A 17,356-nucleotide genomic window follows, 5' to 3' on the forward strand; every position below is an offset into this window, starting at 1 on the left:
GGGCGTCATGTGCCTCAGGGGACCTAGGAAGTCAACCCAGGTCAAGAGGGTCATGGCCGGACGAGCACCAGGGGTGGTCGGACTGAAAAAATGGAAGGGCCATCAACTCTCCGTATGAATTCGTAGATGAACAAATAGCATTAACAACCTATAGTTCACGTAGAAAAAACAAAAACAAAAAAACAAACGGAGCCCCATGGGGTGGGGAAAAAAGTCCCAGCTTGACGGATCAAGGCAAAGGACAAACAGATTGATGCCACAGCAACAGGAACTTCTCCCTTCCCGTACACAGGAGGAAGGGAGAAATAAGAGGGTCAAAGTAGCAAATAAACTGAACCACAAGAGAAGTGTCGAGAGGGTTCAGGGAGGTTGCTTGGAGAACCGTGGGCGCTGAGGTGTAGAGAGGTGCCTCTTGGTCTTGCTTCGCACTGGCGTCCAGATGCGGCTTGGAGTGTTGGGTAACGGACGAATCTGGACTTCAGCAGGATGTATGTCCTCCTCAGGGAGGGGAGGAAGACCAAGGTTCTTTAAGAAGGTTTCGCCTTCCGGAAGGTCCCGTAAGACGTGCTGAGTTCCATTTTTTGACACCATCAAGCGAAAGGGAAACCCCCAGAAGTATGGGACCTTGTGGTGTTGCAGGTGGGAGGTGATCGGCCGGAGGTTCCTACGTTTAGCCAGAGTGATGGGAGAAAGATCACTGAAGATTTGCAGTTTCACCCCTTGGTAGGTTATTTGAGGTTTATTGCGTGTGGAGCGGATCAGTGCCTCCTTGCTTTCAAAGAAGTGAAACCGGACAACAACGTCCCTGGGTCTGGCTCCAGCTGGAGGTTTGGGGGCCAGGGAGCGATGTGCTCTGTCAAGGCGCCAGTCTATGTCCACGACCGTGGGGGCCAGGGTGTTAAAAAGGCCCAGGAGGTAAGAACGTAGATCAGAATCACCCACAGTCTCCGGGATACCCCTAAAGCGTAAGTTCTGGCGTCTCTCTCTATTCTCCAGGTCCTCCTGTTGCAGCTGTAGTTGGGAGACAGAGAGGCGGAGGTTGTGATTGTCTTCTTCAACGGCTTGGACATAGCTAACCATCTCGTCAAACTTATTTTCAAGTGTGTCCGTACGCTCACCCAGCTGGTTGATCTCCTTTCTCAGTTCCACCGCAAGCTTATTTACCTCGGCCGAGACATTAGTCGTGATCTGTTGAAGTAAAAGGTGCAGCTTGGCGTCCAATTTGGCATCCAAGATAGCAGGGGTAAGAACCCCCTGCGCTGAGGGGGGACCCGGTTCAGGGGCCTGGAGAGCATTAGCCGAGGAGGAGCCAGAGCCCTCAATCCCAAGAGTTGAATCCAGAATGGCGAAGGGATCCGGCGGAGAATGAGAGGGCGCAAGTTGAGATCTGGTGACAAAACGATCCATGATAGGCCCTGTCTGTTGTTGTTCAGGGATATGCTTGTAATGTTCCTGCTGCTGACCGATTTTTCCCATGGGGTGCTTTGGTACTGTAGAGATAAGAGAAGCTTACCCCCGGATCTATTAGTAGCTAGCGTTGTTTAGCGGGGGTCGTGGAGAGTAGATGGGCCCCCTAACTCATTTAGGAGCCACGGAGGTTAAAGTTGATCGTGGTCATAATAATTGCTGGCGACAGGTACAGTCAATGTCAGGAGGCTTATTTTTGTTTTAACCCCTTCACCCTGTGGAGCTGTGGCAATGGGAGCTGTGAAAACCTTGGTGTAGCAGGGTGTAGCAAGATGGCTACCAGGAACCAATATAGGCCGAAGCCAGGGTCTCGCCTGGAGGGTGTTGCCAGGGATGATTGTTGCCTGATGCAACGGTAACAGGATAGCAGTGAACCAGTCCTCATAAGCCCCCAGGGGTGGCCTAGCAAGGGATCCTCCTGACAGTGTGGGGAGGGGGGGAGGAGAGAATTTGAGGGGAGCAGGCAGGTGGAAGTCCAAATATCCCCACAGGGGACTCACCAGGCCGGAGGGGTGCAGGGCAGGCGATCCCAGGAGCCTCCTGTGTGCAGCGGTGTAGCTGTGCAGCGGTGCGGCGGCCGAGTACGTCTCCCCCGGGATGCCTGGTTCCGCCGCCGGGCAGCCCCGCAGGAAAGTCCGGGGATTATGGAGGCCTAGTAGGCCGCAAGATGGCGCCCGGCACGGCGGCCTCCAGCGGCCAGAACGGATCAAATCCCGCGGTCCCCGATCGAGATATGGCCACCAAATGCACCCCGACCTGTGGAGAGGCGTCCGAGGAGCAAGATGAGGTGTTTATTGTGCACCTAGGGCGTCCTGGAGCGGAGGATGGCACCAGATTGTCAGAGGCCTGGCGGAGCTCTGCTAGAAAGCGTCCGTCCTCGGTCCCGGCCGGCCACGCCCCCCAGCATTGTCACTTTTGATTCACAAGCCTGCCAAGTCAATCAGCACTTGACCATTGATTTCTGGATTGACAGTACTACCTCTCCTGCTGAACCCCCCCACTTCTGTGAGCTGCAGTGCCTGTGAGGGGGAGTGCATGAGACTCAAATGAAGGATTTAGCTCAGTCAGCGATGGTAAAATACTTTTTTTTTTGTTTACCTTATGAGGCTTGCACTTAGTAAATTGATTTGGTACTTGCTTAGTTGTACTTATTTTTCAATTTCCGCACTCCTTTGCCTAAGCCTGAACTCTATATGATGCCTAAACATCACAATGACTTTCATCAGGAAATAGATAAGGAGTAAAGGGGCTGTTCACTCTAGTTCTCTGTTCTCTCAATCATTTCACAATTTAGCACAGGCACATTACTGTTAACACACTTTGCTGCTGAAGTAAGTTTTTTTTTTTCTAGGTAGATATCTACAGTATGAGGCTCACAAAGGTGACCCAGCTTGGAGTCATTTCTACAGAATTACTTTTCATGAGTCATTTAAATCTTTCTAGGTTTCTCATTTGCTTTTTGTTCTATTTATTTTATGTCTAAGTAGATTTTTGACCATTTACCTAAATTAGGTACAATCTGACCTCTCATGACAATGCTGCTGTTTATCAGGCACAGAAGAGTGTTAGAGGATTAAAGGTTTGCAATATGATTTAATATCATCAAGTCACTATAATAGTTTTTTTCAATCTATTCACTCTCTGAAATTCACTCTCTGTAAATTTAATAAGGGTTTCATCTTAAAGGATAATTAGATACAATGTAAAAGCCAAGCCAAGATGACTACTATACACAAGGAGGATTCCAACAAGAAGCCAACTTTGTACTAGAACTAAATAAACTGGGTTAAGAATTAGAAAGAGATTTTCTTCATATTATTTTTTGAAGCTGAAGACCTCATTCTTTTCTAAATTGATATTTGTATTATGAGCTCATTGAGGGACTCATTGTCTTCTTAACCACTTCAGCCCCGGACCATTTTGCTGGCTTAAGACCAGACCACTTTTTGCGATTCGGCAATGTGTCACTTTAACTGACAATTGCGCGGTCATGCGACGTGGCTCCCAAACAAAATTGATGTCCTTTTTTTCCCCACGAATAGAGCTTTCTTTTGGTGGTATTTGATCACCCCTGCGTTTTTTATTTTTTGCGCTATAAACAAAAATAGAGCGACAATTTTGAAAAAAAAAAATTTTTTTACTTTCTTTTATAATAAATATCCCCCAAAAATATATAAAAAAACATTGTTTTCCCTCAGTTTAGGCTGATACGTTTTCTTCTACATATTTTTGGTAAAAAAAATTGCAATAAGCGATTATTGATTGGTTTGCTCAAAAGTTATAGCGTTTACAAAATAGGGGATAGTTTAATGGCATTTTTATTAATATTTTTTTTTTACTAGTTATGGCGGTGATCAGCGATTTTTATTGTGACTGCGACATTATGGCGGACACATCGGACATTTTTGACACATTTTTAGGACCATTGTCATTTATTCAGCAATCACTGCTATACAAATGCAGTGATTCCTGTGTAAATGACACTGGCAGTGAAGGGGTTAACCAGTGGGTGGCAGTGCAGGGGTTAAGTGTTCCTAGGGGCATGTTACTAACTGTGGGGGGCTGGGCTTTCTTTTAGTGAACACTGATCTCTGCTCCAATCACATGGAGCAGAGATCAGCATCATTTGTTGCTAGGCAGAACTGGGAGATGCTGTTTACAACGCTATCTCCTAGTTCAGCCACCCCGTGAGACGATCGCAGGTATACCCGCGGCGATCAAGTCCGCGGAACCCGCGACCGGACTCACGGGGGTCCTGACCGGCACATGAGCGCGCCGCCGCCGGCGCGCTCGCGATGGCAGGACAGCAAATTTAAAGGGACATACAGGTACGCCCATTTGCCTGCCCGTGCCATTCTGCCGACGTACATCGGTGTGCGCCGGTCGGGAAGTGGTTAAACCTCTCATACAGTCCATCAGTACGATCTCCATGTCAATGACCCTAGCTTTACCTTCTGAGCCATAAATCATTATACTGGCCTATGCTGGTTTATGATTGTAAAATCTACCAGACAATAAGTTGCCTTGATCCATTTGGTTAGTTTTGGAAATGATAGTCAGTTAAAAGTGTTGAAAATGTAGATACCTCTTCTTTTAAATATATACTAAACTCAATTCTTCTTTTCATTTGTAATTTCTACATTATTGGCTGTGTACTGGACATTTTGTTCTTTACCTGTCTGATTCTGTTGCAATGTTCTGTTCCTTGTCCTTATTCGTCAAAGACTTCCCAACTGCCCATAGTGGATTTACTGCTACAGGGCAGTATATATACGTGATTCTGCACTTCTGGGTTTTGGGCATGAGCATATGCCACCGGTGGCTCGCTCCTGCTGTGATTGTACACAGAGCTGATCACCAGGTCCCGCGGACCCGATGTCCACTGGGACCCGACAGTCTTTTACACTGACAGAATGCCTGTCTGCCTATGTAAATAAGGCAGACTGTCATTCTGTAAGTACAGAAGACATGAATCCTGTATTTTTGTGAAGCAGAAACACCGACCCATGTCTTCCAGTAGTAAAAGCACCTCCCACTACAGTGACACACTAGTTAGACACACCTTTAACCCTTTGATTGTCCCTGATGTTAACCCCTCCCCTGCCAATGCCATTAGTACAGTGACAATGCATATTTTTAGCACTGATCACTGTATCAGTGTCAGGTGTCTGATTTGTCCGACCTATATATATATATATATGTGTGTGTATATATATGCCATAGTTTGAAGATGCTATAACTTTTCAAAAAACAATTAATATATGCTTTTTGGGATTTTTTTTTTTTACCAAAAATATGTAGCAGAATACATATTGGCCTAAATTAATGAAGAAATTCGATTTTTAAATTTTTTTTATGCGATGTGTTTTAGGCCGCGTACACACGGGCGGACTGTTCGCCCAACTTTGTCCGCTGAACAGTGTTTGGGCGGACAGTCCGCTCGTGTGTGGGCTTTCAGCGGACAGTTTCAGCGGACAGTTTGACGGACAAGGTTTTTCGGAATTTCCGAAAAACTGTCCGCTGAAACCTTGTTTCAGCGAACAGTCCGCTCGTGTGTAGGCTTGTTCGTCAAACAAAGTTGCGCGCATGCTCAGAAAGGATTTTCACGCCGAAAGCTATAATGCAGTGTATAGGACGTCGTATTTTTCGTCCCGTCGTACGTGCCGTTCACGTCATCGTGCACGGTTTCAGCAAACTGTTCGTCCGTCGTGTGTGGCCATGTCCGTTCATGCTAAGTTTGAGCGGACTGTTTGCCGAAACTGTTTGACAGACAAAGTTGGGCGAACAGTCCCCGCGTGTGTACGCGGCCTTAGAGTAAAAAATATATTTATTTTTTCAAAATTGTCAGTCGCTCTTTGTTTCTAGCGCAAAAATTTTAAATGCAGAGGTGATCAAATACCACCAAAAGAAAGCTCTATATGTGGGGAAAAAAGGGCATATATTTTATTTAGGTATAGTGTCGCACGACCACACAATTGTCAGTTAAAGCAATGCAGTGTCGTGTCACAAAAAATGGCCTGGTCAGGAAGGGGGTAAACCTCCAATGGCAAGTTTCTTACCATTGTGTTGAGGTTTCTTTTCTTTTTTTTGTCCTCTGCATGCTCCCTATCATAGAAACATAGAAAATTGATGGCAGGAAATAGTTCAATGGTCCTTCGAGTCTGCTCCATTTTTTTTAATACTTTTTTTTTACTTTTTTTTACTGAGTATAGATTTATGTTTGTCCCAAGCATATGTGAATCCAGTTACTGTTGACTGATGCACTACCTCTGCTTCTATCCCAAGCATCAACGACTTGAACTTTCCTTCTGCTAGCTTGAAGTGATGCCCCATGTGTTCTTGATATTGGCTCAGTGTTGAAAACAGTGCCTTTCTGAACCTTGTTCACCCCTTGATGTATGTAAATGTATGTAATGTATGTAAATGTTTCAGTCATGTCCCCCTTTCCCTTCTTTCCTCCAGACTGTATATATTAAGTTCCTGAAGTCTCTCCCGATACGTGCTATCCCTCAGACTCTTCACCATTTTTGTTGCCCATCTCCGAACTTGTTCTATGTTATCAATATCTTTTTATAAGGGAGGTCTCCAGTGGACACAATATTCTATATGTGGTCTAACTAAAGATCTATGTGGGGAAATCAGAACCTCCTTCCCCTGATGGCAACCCCTTGTGTAGCTTGTACAACTTTTTTTATTAGATCATTATGTGGAACTGTATCAAATACTTCGCTGAAATCAAGAGAGGTTTTCTACATCTCGGCTTCCCTCAACATAAATGTTGTGCCCATTGTTAATTTCCGTGATCCCATTATATTTTTCCCTCCATACCTGATGTACTTAAAAAAGGTTTTGTCTCCTTTCTTATTATATTTAGCCAGTTCCTTCTCTTTCTGTGCTTTAAAAGCACTGATAATGTGTTTGCCCCCCTTTTGTCTATTTTTATACACTTCTTTATCAACTACCCTTTCTTTTTCTTTGAATCTCCTATATGTTACGACTAATTTGCCTGCCATCTAATCTAGTTGCCTTAAGGATAGTAAGCTTTAAGGCCCCATTCACACCTGAGCATCACATTTTCAGGCAGAAAGTTGCGCAATTTTTTGTTGCATTTTAATCACGGTTTTGCCACAATTTTGATGCATTTTTGCCGCAATTTTGGACAGGTCAAAAGATCACCAATGTAAAAAGCAGAAAAACGCCCAAATCTGCCTAAAAAAAAAAAAGTTCTAGTACTTGTTTGAGCTTCAGGCATTTTGGAGGTTCTGGCTTCAATCGCTTTGGAGTGTAGATGTGAACCATCTCCATAGTGAATAATAGATTTTTTTCCCCTCCAGCATTTTGTAGCTTCAGGGCTTCAAACTACAAAACACTCAGGCCGCGTACACACGGGCGGACTGTATGGCCTACTTAGTCCGTCGAAACACATTTCAGCGGACAGTCCGCTCGTGTGTGGGCTTCAGCTGACTTTTTCAGCGTGCAGTCTGGCGTACTAAGTATTTCGGAATTTCCGTAATTCTGTCCGTCATACCTTGGTTTCAGCGGACAATCCGCTCGTGAGTAGGCTAGTTCGACGGACTAAGAATGGCGCATGCTCAGAAAGGATTTACACGGTGGAAGGTTGCATTGCTGTGTATTGGACTTCCTATTTCTAGTCCCGTCGTACGCGCTGTACACGTCATCGCGCAAGCTTTCGACGGACTGTTTGTGCATCCGTGTGTGGTCAAGTCCGTTCAGTCGAAAGTATGACGGACTGTCCGTCGGATTGTATGACGGACTAAGTAGGCCATACAATCCGCCCGTGTGTACGCGGCCTCAGGTGTGAATGGGGCCTAAGAGTACCAAAATAATATTGGCTGCTGTCAATTATACTACTACTGTATATGATTTTTCAGTTCTTGTTTTAATATCAAACTAAAGACATTGGTAATCACTAGAAGCCACATTTTCTACTGCTCAGCATCAGACAACTGATCCTCATTTGTCAGTATTAGGTCTAGAATATGATCTCCTCAGGTTGGGATTTTCACTAGCTGTATTAGAGAAATCCCCTTCCATAGCCTCTATGCACTGGACTACACATCTACACAATCGATCCTTCACTGATGGATCCTTCACTCCACAATTGGACTATACCTTCGATCCTCCACTGATGCATGTTGCTACATGATGCTACTGGTATAGAGTGAGCAGTGCCATTATTTCTGGTCACATGTTCTGCTCTCTGTGTTTTGCAATTCTCATAGAACTATGTCTGCTCATACGTGTGTAGTCCATCTCGGAGGGTGAGCAGGAAAGGGTGGCAATGTTCACCTATGCAAGGCATGCACATGTGAATAAATGTAGTAACCCTTGACCAGGAAGGCTGAGAACAGCAACAAAAAAAGCTTGCATTTGAGAGACATATAAAAAAGGGAGAGAGAAGGTACATACATTTCATTTACGGTATTTTATTTTATAAAATTTAGTGAGTTTTGTGAGTTTAGTGTCATATTAAGCTTTGGATCTTTAATATTAATCTGTGTCTAAATCCAAAAAAGCTCCCTCTCTCTGTAATATAGGGGGGGGGGGGGGTGTTCTGTAGTCCACAGAGAAATTAGAACAGTGCAGAAGAGGCACTGGTATTATTCTGAAATTCGTGGACAGATATAAGAAAACACTTTCAAATGAATATTTACCAGACCAAAAAGACCAAGTAAAATAAGTTTGTTCTTAGGGTTTAATTATACTTTACCAAGTATTGTATCGTATAATATTCTGAAACAGTAATCATAATGTGGACAAATACTTTGTTGTCTGGTCCTTTTAAGTAAGATTTAGATAATCTGATATGGCAAAGAGTCTTTTTCTGACTAAACCTCTGATTTTGTTATTGGGAAAGCCATCTGCTGCTTGTCTTATATTTCATAGATGATATGATGCAGAATGAATGTCGCTCATTGCACGAATCCTCTTTCAGACAGATTTTACAGCATGGAATTTTATGTTTAACCACTTTCAGACCGGACCAATTTGCTGGTCAAAGACCAGACCACTTTTTGCGATTCGCCACTGCGTCGCTTTAACTGACAATTGCGCGGTCGTGCGACGTGGCTCCCAAACAAAATTGACGTCCTTTTTTTCCCACAAATAGAGATTTCTTTTAGTGGTATTTGATCACCCCTGCGCTTTTTATTTTTTGCGCTATAAACAAAAATAGAGCGACAATTTTGAAAAAAACGCATTATTTTTTACTTTTTGTTATAATAAATATCCCCCAAAAATATATAAAAAAACATATTTTTCCCTCAGTTTAGGCCGATACGTATTCTTCTACATATTTTTTGGTAAAAAAAATCGCAATAAGCGATTATTGATTGGTTTGCGCAAAAGTTATAGCGTTTACAAAATAGGCATAGTTTTATAGCATTTTTATTAATATTTTTTTATTATTTTTTTTTACTAGTAATGGCGGCGATCAGCGATTTTTATTGTGACTGCGACATTGTGGGGGACCCATCGGACATTTTTGACACATTTTTGGGACCATTGTCATTTATACAGTAATCACTGCTATATAAATGCAGTGATTCCTGTGTAAATGACACTGGCAGTGAAGGGGTTAACCAGTGGGTGGCAGTGTAGGGGTTAAGTGTTCCTAGGGGTGTGTTACTAACTGTGGGGGGGTTGGGCTTTCATTTAGTGAACACTGATCTCTGCTCCAATCACATGGAGCAGAGATCAGCGTCACTAGTTACTAGGCAGAATGGAGAAATGTTGTTTACAACGGCACTTCTCCATTCGGCCGCTCCGTGAGACGATCGCGGGGATGCCGCGGCGATCGAGTCCGCGGATCCCGCGACCGGACTCACGGGGGTCCCGACCAGCGCGGGAGTGCGCCGCCGGTGGTGCGCTCCCGATGGCAGGGCGGCAAATTTAAAGGAACGTACATGTACGCCCATTTGCCTGCCCGTGCCATTCTGTCGACGTACATCGTCGTGCGCTGGTCAGCAAGTGGTTAAAGCTGAACTCTAGATATGATTTTAACTGCATAGTTAAATTGGCCCAGCTTGGGCCAATGAAAATAAGCATATTTAATTTTTGAGTGATCGATACAAAAGCATCCAGGTGCTGTTTAGAGTGTTTTCCCTTTAGCTCATTATTACCACCATTCATAGAACACCTTCTATTTTTTTTCCATAAATACAAGACATTCTCTGATTGGATGAGGTGTAGATCATGATGTCACCACATCACCCTGCCTCTCTAACCTTTTGCAACCAGAGAATGTCTTGTAGTCATATTAGGAGTTCTGTGAATGTTGACAATGCTAAGTGAGCAACCACCTGTAGTTACTATGCAGGAGGGGAGCCTCTCAGCACAGGCCCTGGAAAATTGCTGCCCCCGTTGTAATAGTTGACTGCTACAGTGATTTGCAGTTTCCGCAGAGATCGATCAGGTGTGAGAAATGCATATATAAATGAATCCAAGCTAGACCAGCGTAACTATACAATAAAAGCCATAGCTAGAATTTAGCTTTAAATAGAGTAAACTGTCTGTTTTGACAAAACTGTCATATTATGTTGAGTTTGGTTAAATGTTCTCCTAAAATACAAATTTTATTGTTATTACATTTATTATGTATCTTTTCCCTTTCTGATAACAATAAAATTCTACTGCTATGCATACATTGTACACAATAGATTATCTGTTCATCTAAATAATATCTTATAAATGAGTAATTAACCAAAAATACATTTATGAGGCTCACAACGGTCTTAGTTTTCCAGTACGAATTCTGTTCATATTTATTTTATGTCTAAGGAGATTTTTGGCTATTTATCTAAATTACGTACAACCCGACCATTGTACACAACAGATTATTTGTACATCTAAAGTAACTCTTCTAACTAAATAATTAGCCAAAAATAAAAGTGCCTGAAAATGTTTTGGTAGATATCGGCCCATATGTCTGGATCTATTGATCACTCTAATATGCAGACCTTATCCTGCTTTAGGCGTTCTTTCATCACAGTCTCAGCTTGAATTACCCAGGTTTATACCATGTTTACTTTATAGCTAAGAGGCATCATTAGTGCCTTTAGGAAAATTGTTTGTTGTCTATAGTCATAGAACTTGTCATAGTCCTAGTCCATGAACATGAATATGGAAAATATGAGAACGATCAATTGCTACTCCTAGCAATTATTCAGAAGCAGTATTGGAAGCACAATTAAAATACTGTAAGCCCTTGTACACACGGTCGGAGATTCCGACAACCAAATCCGACGGATTCTGTCCGTCGGATTTTGTCTGTCGGATCTTGTCCGAAACTGTTGCATACACACGGTCGGACAAAGTTGTCAAAAAATCCGATCTTTCAGAACGTGATGACGTAATTTCGTTATGATGGGACTATATTCAGGCTAGTAGCCAATAGCTTTGATGTAGGAATTTGATCTAAGCATGCGTGGCACTTGGTCCGATCAAAATTCTCTAAACATGATCGGAGTATGTCAGATCGAACCAGTTGGTCGGGAAATATTTCCAACATGTTGGAAAATTAAGACCGACGGAGATTCGGATGGAATCAGTCCAATGCATACCACACAGTCGGTTTATCCGACGACACGGTCCGATAGGACACATTCCGACGGATTCTCAGACCGTGTGTACAAGGCTTTAGTCTTTTTCCTAGATCTAGCCTAATGTAGCTGTAACCTAATGACACGACTTCCAGTAAGTACAGAAGCAAGATTAAAATCACCTGCCTAGATTAGCATCAAAATTTGTCAGCAGGAACTGGCAGTATTTCAATGTTTGTGTATCCCTCTCCATTCAACAGTTAGCCCATTAGACTGGCTAATGGCCAATGGCTGTGGTGCTGATTAATGTATTCTGATTGGGGGGAGGGGGGTCCCCACTGTCAGAATACAATAGTACACATCCCCAGCACTTGTGTGGATGTAGGAATCTGTCTGGAATTTTTTTTAATTCAACGCACTGGTTGACTGAAAGAAAACTGACCATGTTTACCCAGTTTAAGGCTGCGTTCACACTGTTGCACTGCAACAGCACAAGCTTAGCATGCACAATACTGCAATGCACAATAAGTGTTCTGTTTGTTGATGCATCGTGGTTCCATTCATTCTTCAGAGCACGCCAATGCATTTTGCCATTGCTTGGGCATTGCAACACACCACAAAGCATTCTAAGGCACTATTGTCCATGCACCTTTTTAGTAGGTTAGGCAGAATGAGCTTCCGTGACGTGTGTTCACATTGATGCATCGCAATAGTCTGAACCCAGCATTATGTATCTGAAAGGAGTCAAAAGTGCATTCATAATTTAATTTTATGCAATAAATCCCTAATATTTTGATGAGGTTTTCTGAAAAAAAGGTTTATGAAAACTAATATTTTTATGGTTTCTATTTCAGCAGCCCTAGAAGTTACAATAGTTCCTGATCAAGGAGAAATAGCCCTGGAGGAATCGAAATTCTTCTTATGTCAAGGTAAGGTCTTCAAAATGGATTCAGTCCATGAGATAAGACATAACGGAGTCATGTACCTGTAAAGAGGAGAGTAAATGCCTACCCAACCTGCTCCCTGTGCCACCAATCACCAGATTAATGAAGACAAAGCTCAGACTGAAGTCTTCTCAGGTACCTCCAGGAGTGTCAATCTCATTGTCCCCAGCTGTGCGCAGTGGTATATCTACTATATCCTGTAATGACAGAGGGTGGTGTTGGAGGAGCCACTGAGTGCAGTGAGAAGCACAAGAAATTGACTCATTTTTGGTCATAGAACTTCAATCCTGAGTTCAACAGTGTGGGCAGGTGGAAATATTTACGCTCTTTATTACAGGTACAGCTGTATTTTAATATTTAATTTTTTAACAACTTGAATTTATAATGTATGTATCATATCTGAGATTCTATCCAGGGAAGGATTGCTATTTTTTTTTTTATTTGATAAATTTATACCCCATCCCAGTGGAGAGGATACAAAATGGAAAAAAACAATGTATGTTAATTGAAAATTCTTTCACAAACCTACCCCACTAGCAGCTAGATCTGTCTGCGCAGAGATTGTGAGAAATACATATTATATTAATTAAAGCATTAAAGCAGGGGTGTCCAAACTTTTTTCAAAGACGTAAATTAACTAATACAATGCCCAACAATAATTATCTTGCCTTTGTGGCTGTGTGTGTGGTGAGGAGACTAAGGATCGGGCGTGTTATTTGGATATACATATATCTTTAGTGGCCCCCCAACAAATCGCTTAGCCCTTGTACACACGGTCGGAGATTCCAACAACCAAATCGGTTGGATTTCGTCCGTCGGATTTTGTCCGACGGATTTTGTCTGAAACTGTTGTATACACACGGTCGGACAAAGTTGTCGGAAAATCAGACGCGATGTCGTTATTTCGTTACGATGGGACTATGTTCACGTTAGTAGCCAATAGCTTTGGTGTAGGAATTTGATCTGAGCATGCGTGGTACTTTGTCCGATCGGAATTCTCTACACATGATCGGAGTATGTCCGATCGGAGCATTTTGTTGGAAAATATTTCCGGCAAGTTGGAAAAGTTGTTCCGAAGGATATTCCGACGGAAACAGTCTGGTGCAGACCACACACAGTCGGAATATCCAACAAAACGCTCCGATCGGACACATTCCGACGGAATCTCCGACCGTGTGTACAAGGGCTAAGAGTCTCTCAGGACTAAGGATGAGCTTGGGCGTGTTATTTGGATATACAGTATTTATTGGCGTATAACGCGCACCTTCCCTTTAAGAGGGAAGTTTCAGGAAAAAACGTACATCTTAAATAAAAAACTATGATGCAAAATAAGTGTCAGCGCCCATCAATGCAGCCTAATCAGTGCCCATCTGCAGCCTCACAAGTGCCATCTATGCAGCCTCACCATTGCCATGATTGCAGCCTTACCATTGACATAAATGTAGCCTCACCATTGACATGAGTGCAGCCTCACCATTGAAATTAATGCAACCTCACACGTGCCAATGAATGCAGCCTCACCAATGCCATTAATGCAGCCTCACCATTGCCATGAATGCAACCGCACCATTGCCATCAGTGCAGATTGATACATGCCCATCTGCGAGGAGTGAGTGGGCGGAGTCTAGCAGGGCAGACATGTTCAGCTAGAGCTCTGCTAAGTGAGGAGATTACCCGCTGAATAGAGGTAACCGAGTGGACATTCAATTAGCGGAAATATCATCCCATATACCGGAGAGGTGAAAGGAACATTTTAATATAAGAATGGTGCTTGGAGGAGCCCGCATTAAAACAAAAACTAAGTTAGGAGGCACACCAGTGCGGGTGTCACCTAAAATGGCGCAAATTACCTCAGAAGCAGCCTCAAACACCTCAGCACGCTGTACTAAACAACAATTGAAATTAAACCTAATACAGCCCGTTTCCTCAGGAGATTCAGACAATGAATTATCTTTATCTTATTCAGCCCCACAAGATTCTATTTCACCTCAAAACATTTTGAAGCAATTTAAAAAAATGTTACATAAAGCGCTAAAACAAACTTCAGAGCAAATCACTGAAAATCTTACAAAGGAGATTAGAGAATTGGGACACCGCACAGCAGCACTTGAAATTAAAGTGGAAGATATTGAACATACAACTAATGAATGAATTAATTCATGACAGAAATGGATGTGCTTAAAGAAGAAAATATTGTATCACAAAACAAACTTGAGTATTTTGAGAACAGAGCTAGAAGGCCCCAAATCTGCGTATCCTAGGGATACCAGAATCTGTTATAGTTGTGCAATCCTCAGTAACAGCATTGTGTCAAGATACATGCCCATCTGCAGCCTCAGAGGGGACAGGGAGGGGGGTGGGGCGAGCGCCCACAGATTAAATACTGGAGAATCTCTTGTTTACCTGGCGGCCTCTTTAATACAAAGTCCCGCCTCTTATGATAGACAAAACAATCATCCAATGCCAGTCCAGGAGACGGGACTTCCTATTGCAGAGGCCACCGAGTAAACAGGAGATTCTCCTGTATTTAATCTGTCAGCACTCATCCCACCCCCTCCCTGTCCCCTCTGAGCCAACCAGAATTGAAAAATGATTGATTTTCACTCGATTTTCAGGGTGAAAAAGTGTGTATTATACACAGATTAATACAGTATATATCTTTTGTGCATCACGGCGCTCAGGGATTTGTTGGGGGACACAAAAGATATATATTTCCAAATTGCCTACATTATAGCATTCATATATCAAAGGTGTTTTTTTTTTTTAAGCTTTATACTGATTCTCTTTCTTTTTTTAAACTCTTGGTTCTAGTTTAAAGTGGAAGTAAACTCCCCTATCGTTTTCAGCCAAGGAAGCTGCCATCTTTGCCTCTGTTTAATCTTCAACTGCTATGGTGCTGCACATGTGATTCGTTATGACACCAGCCATTGGATGGTTTGATAGTTTGGCTGAGAGCACAGCCAATGTGCAGTTAGCATTCCTGGCATGCCTTTTTTTTTTTTTAAATGGTTTAAATCCATGGGTTTACTTCTACTTTAACTTGGTCAAAGTGCAACATTCCATTCTGTTGCCATTTCTTATTTTAACATTGACATGGAATCTCTGTGCAATAAATTACAGTTAACTTGTATTCACAATATCAATAAAGCAGCTAACTGTTTTTTCCTTGTATCTTTCTCTTGTTCTGTATCTTAGTAACTGGTGAGGCTTCTGAAATCTACTGGGAATCACCTTCTGGAGAAAGACTGAACAACCAACAGCAGATCTCAGTAATAAAAAGTGATGACTATTCATCTACTCTTACTATATACAATGCCAGCATTCAAGATGCCGGGACCTACAAATGTATCGCTACCGGTCCAGAAGGAAGAGGAGAAAGCACTGTTAAACTTCAGATTTATCGTAAGCTCTTCAAATAATTACTCAGACCGATCTGTTAGTCACTATTATAAGGATGTAAAATCTTTTCACAAATATTTATCTTGCTGTATTTTTAGTTTAAACAATGTATAACCTCCACAACATATTCTGGTGCATTTCATAGGAGCATATTCACTAATCATTCACTGACTATTCGCTCCTGGGATCTATTTCTTTAATTAAAATTAACTATTAAACTACTAAAAATTAAATATAACTATTTAACTATTTCTTTAACTAAAAAGTGCATTTACTCACTAGATTCACCTCTCATTTGGCAGACATGAGTCATGTTATCATCACATCAATAGGAAAATGTTTAATATTTTAAAGCTTGGCTTTACAGTCCTAATATGTTTCTATGGAAAGGTTTATGCCCTGCTCTAAGGATAAGCCGAACACCCCCCGATTCGGTTTGCAGCAGAACCTGCGAACAGGCAAAGAATTTGTTCGAACACGCAAACACTGTTAAAGTCTATGGGACACGAACATGAATAATCAAAAGTGATAATTTTAAAGGATTATATGCATGGTATTGTCATAAAAAGTGTTAGGGGACAAGGGTCCTGCCCCAGGGGACATGTATCAATGCAAAAAAAATTAAATAAAAACGGCTATTTTTTTCGGTAGCAGTGATTTTAATAATGCTTAAATGAAACAATAAAAGTGAAATATTCCTTTAAATGTGCACATGTTTCCCGTGTTTAGAACAGTCCGAGAGCAAAATGACATTTCTAAAGGAAAAAAAAAGCCATAGGGATGTCCCTGGGCGTCAGAGGGTGACTCCGGAGACGTCACCCTGTGGCCCCACCCTCAGTTATGAAAAAACTGTCACCTGAGAGGACGGTCATTACGGCAGGTGCCTCCCATAGAGGTGGATCGGTGGTGGCGTGTGCCTTTTTTTTTTTTAGGTCCGTCGGAGTGAGAGAAGAAGATGAATGGACTTTATGGGACATTTTTATTTTTTTATTTGTTAATAAAGGACTTTTCCCAAGCCGTGTCATGTCATTTTTACCATTTTCACACTTTTTTTGTGAAATGGTAGGGGTAAATTCGTACCCCATTACCATTTCACATGGGGGGAGGCTGGGATCTGGGGGTCCCATTGTTAAAGGGGGCTTCCAGATTCTGATATGCCCCCGGCCCGCAGACCCCCACAACCACCGGGCAAGGGTTGTGCGGATGAGGCCCTTGTCCCCATCAACACTGGAACAAGTTGCTTTGGGGGCTACCCCAAAGTACCCTTTCCATATTGAGGGCATGTGGCCTGATACAGTTCAGGAGGGGTGCTTGCTCATCCCCCCCTCTTTTCCTGCAGCCTGCCAGGAAACACTTTTTATGACAATACCATGCATATAAGCCTTTAAAATTAGCACTTGAATCAGCAGCTTTTGAATTTGCCACGGACACCCCAAATTGTTCGCTATTCGGCGAACACCCTATGTTTAAGCCAAACTTGCATTC

General features: G+C 42.5%; 1 protein-coding gene across 11 annotated transcripts in view; it reads left to right on the plus strand.

Annotated features, from left to right (window-relative positions):
- NCAM1 (neural cell adhesion molecule 1) overlaps positions 1 to 17,356 on the plus strand; it is a 503,899-nt gene that overhangs the window by 329,247 nt on the left and 157,296 nt on the right. For 10 of the 11 annotated variants that reach the window (XM_077458119.1, XM_077458126.1, XM_077458127.1 and 7 more), the window contains exons 2-3: positions 12,383 to 12,457; positions 15,668 to 15,874. In XM_077458119.1, the coding sequence (XP_077314245.1) occupies positions 12,383 to 12,457; positions 15,668 to 15,874 (282 nt within the window). The remainder of the gene's footprint in view (positions 1 to 12,382; positions 12,458 to 15,667; positions 15,875 to 17,356) is intronic. The other variant, XM_077458120.1, reaches the window with a different exon arrangement.

Source organism: Lithobates pipiens, unplaced genomic scaffold (genome assembly GCF_037356315.1).
Source record: "Lithobates pipiens isolate NorthernLeopardFrog02 unplaced genomic scaffold, aLitPip1_a1.2 Scaffold_27, whole genome shotgun sequence".
In the NCBI taxonomy this organism is placed as follows: domain Eukaryota; kingdom Metazoa; phylum Chordata; class Amphibia; order Anura; family Ranidae; genus Lithobates; species Lithobates pipiens.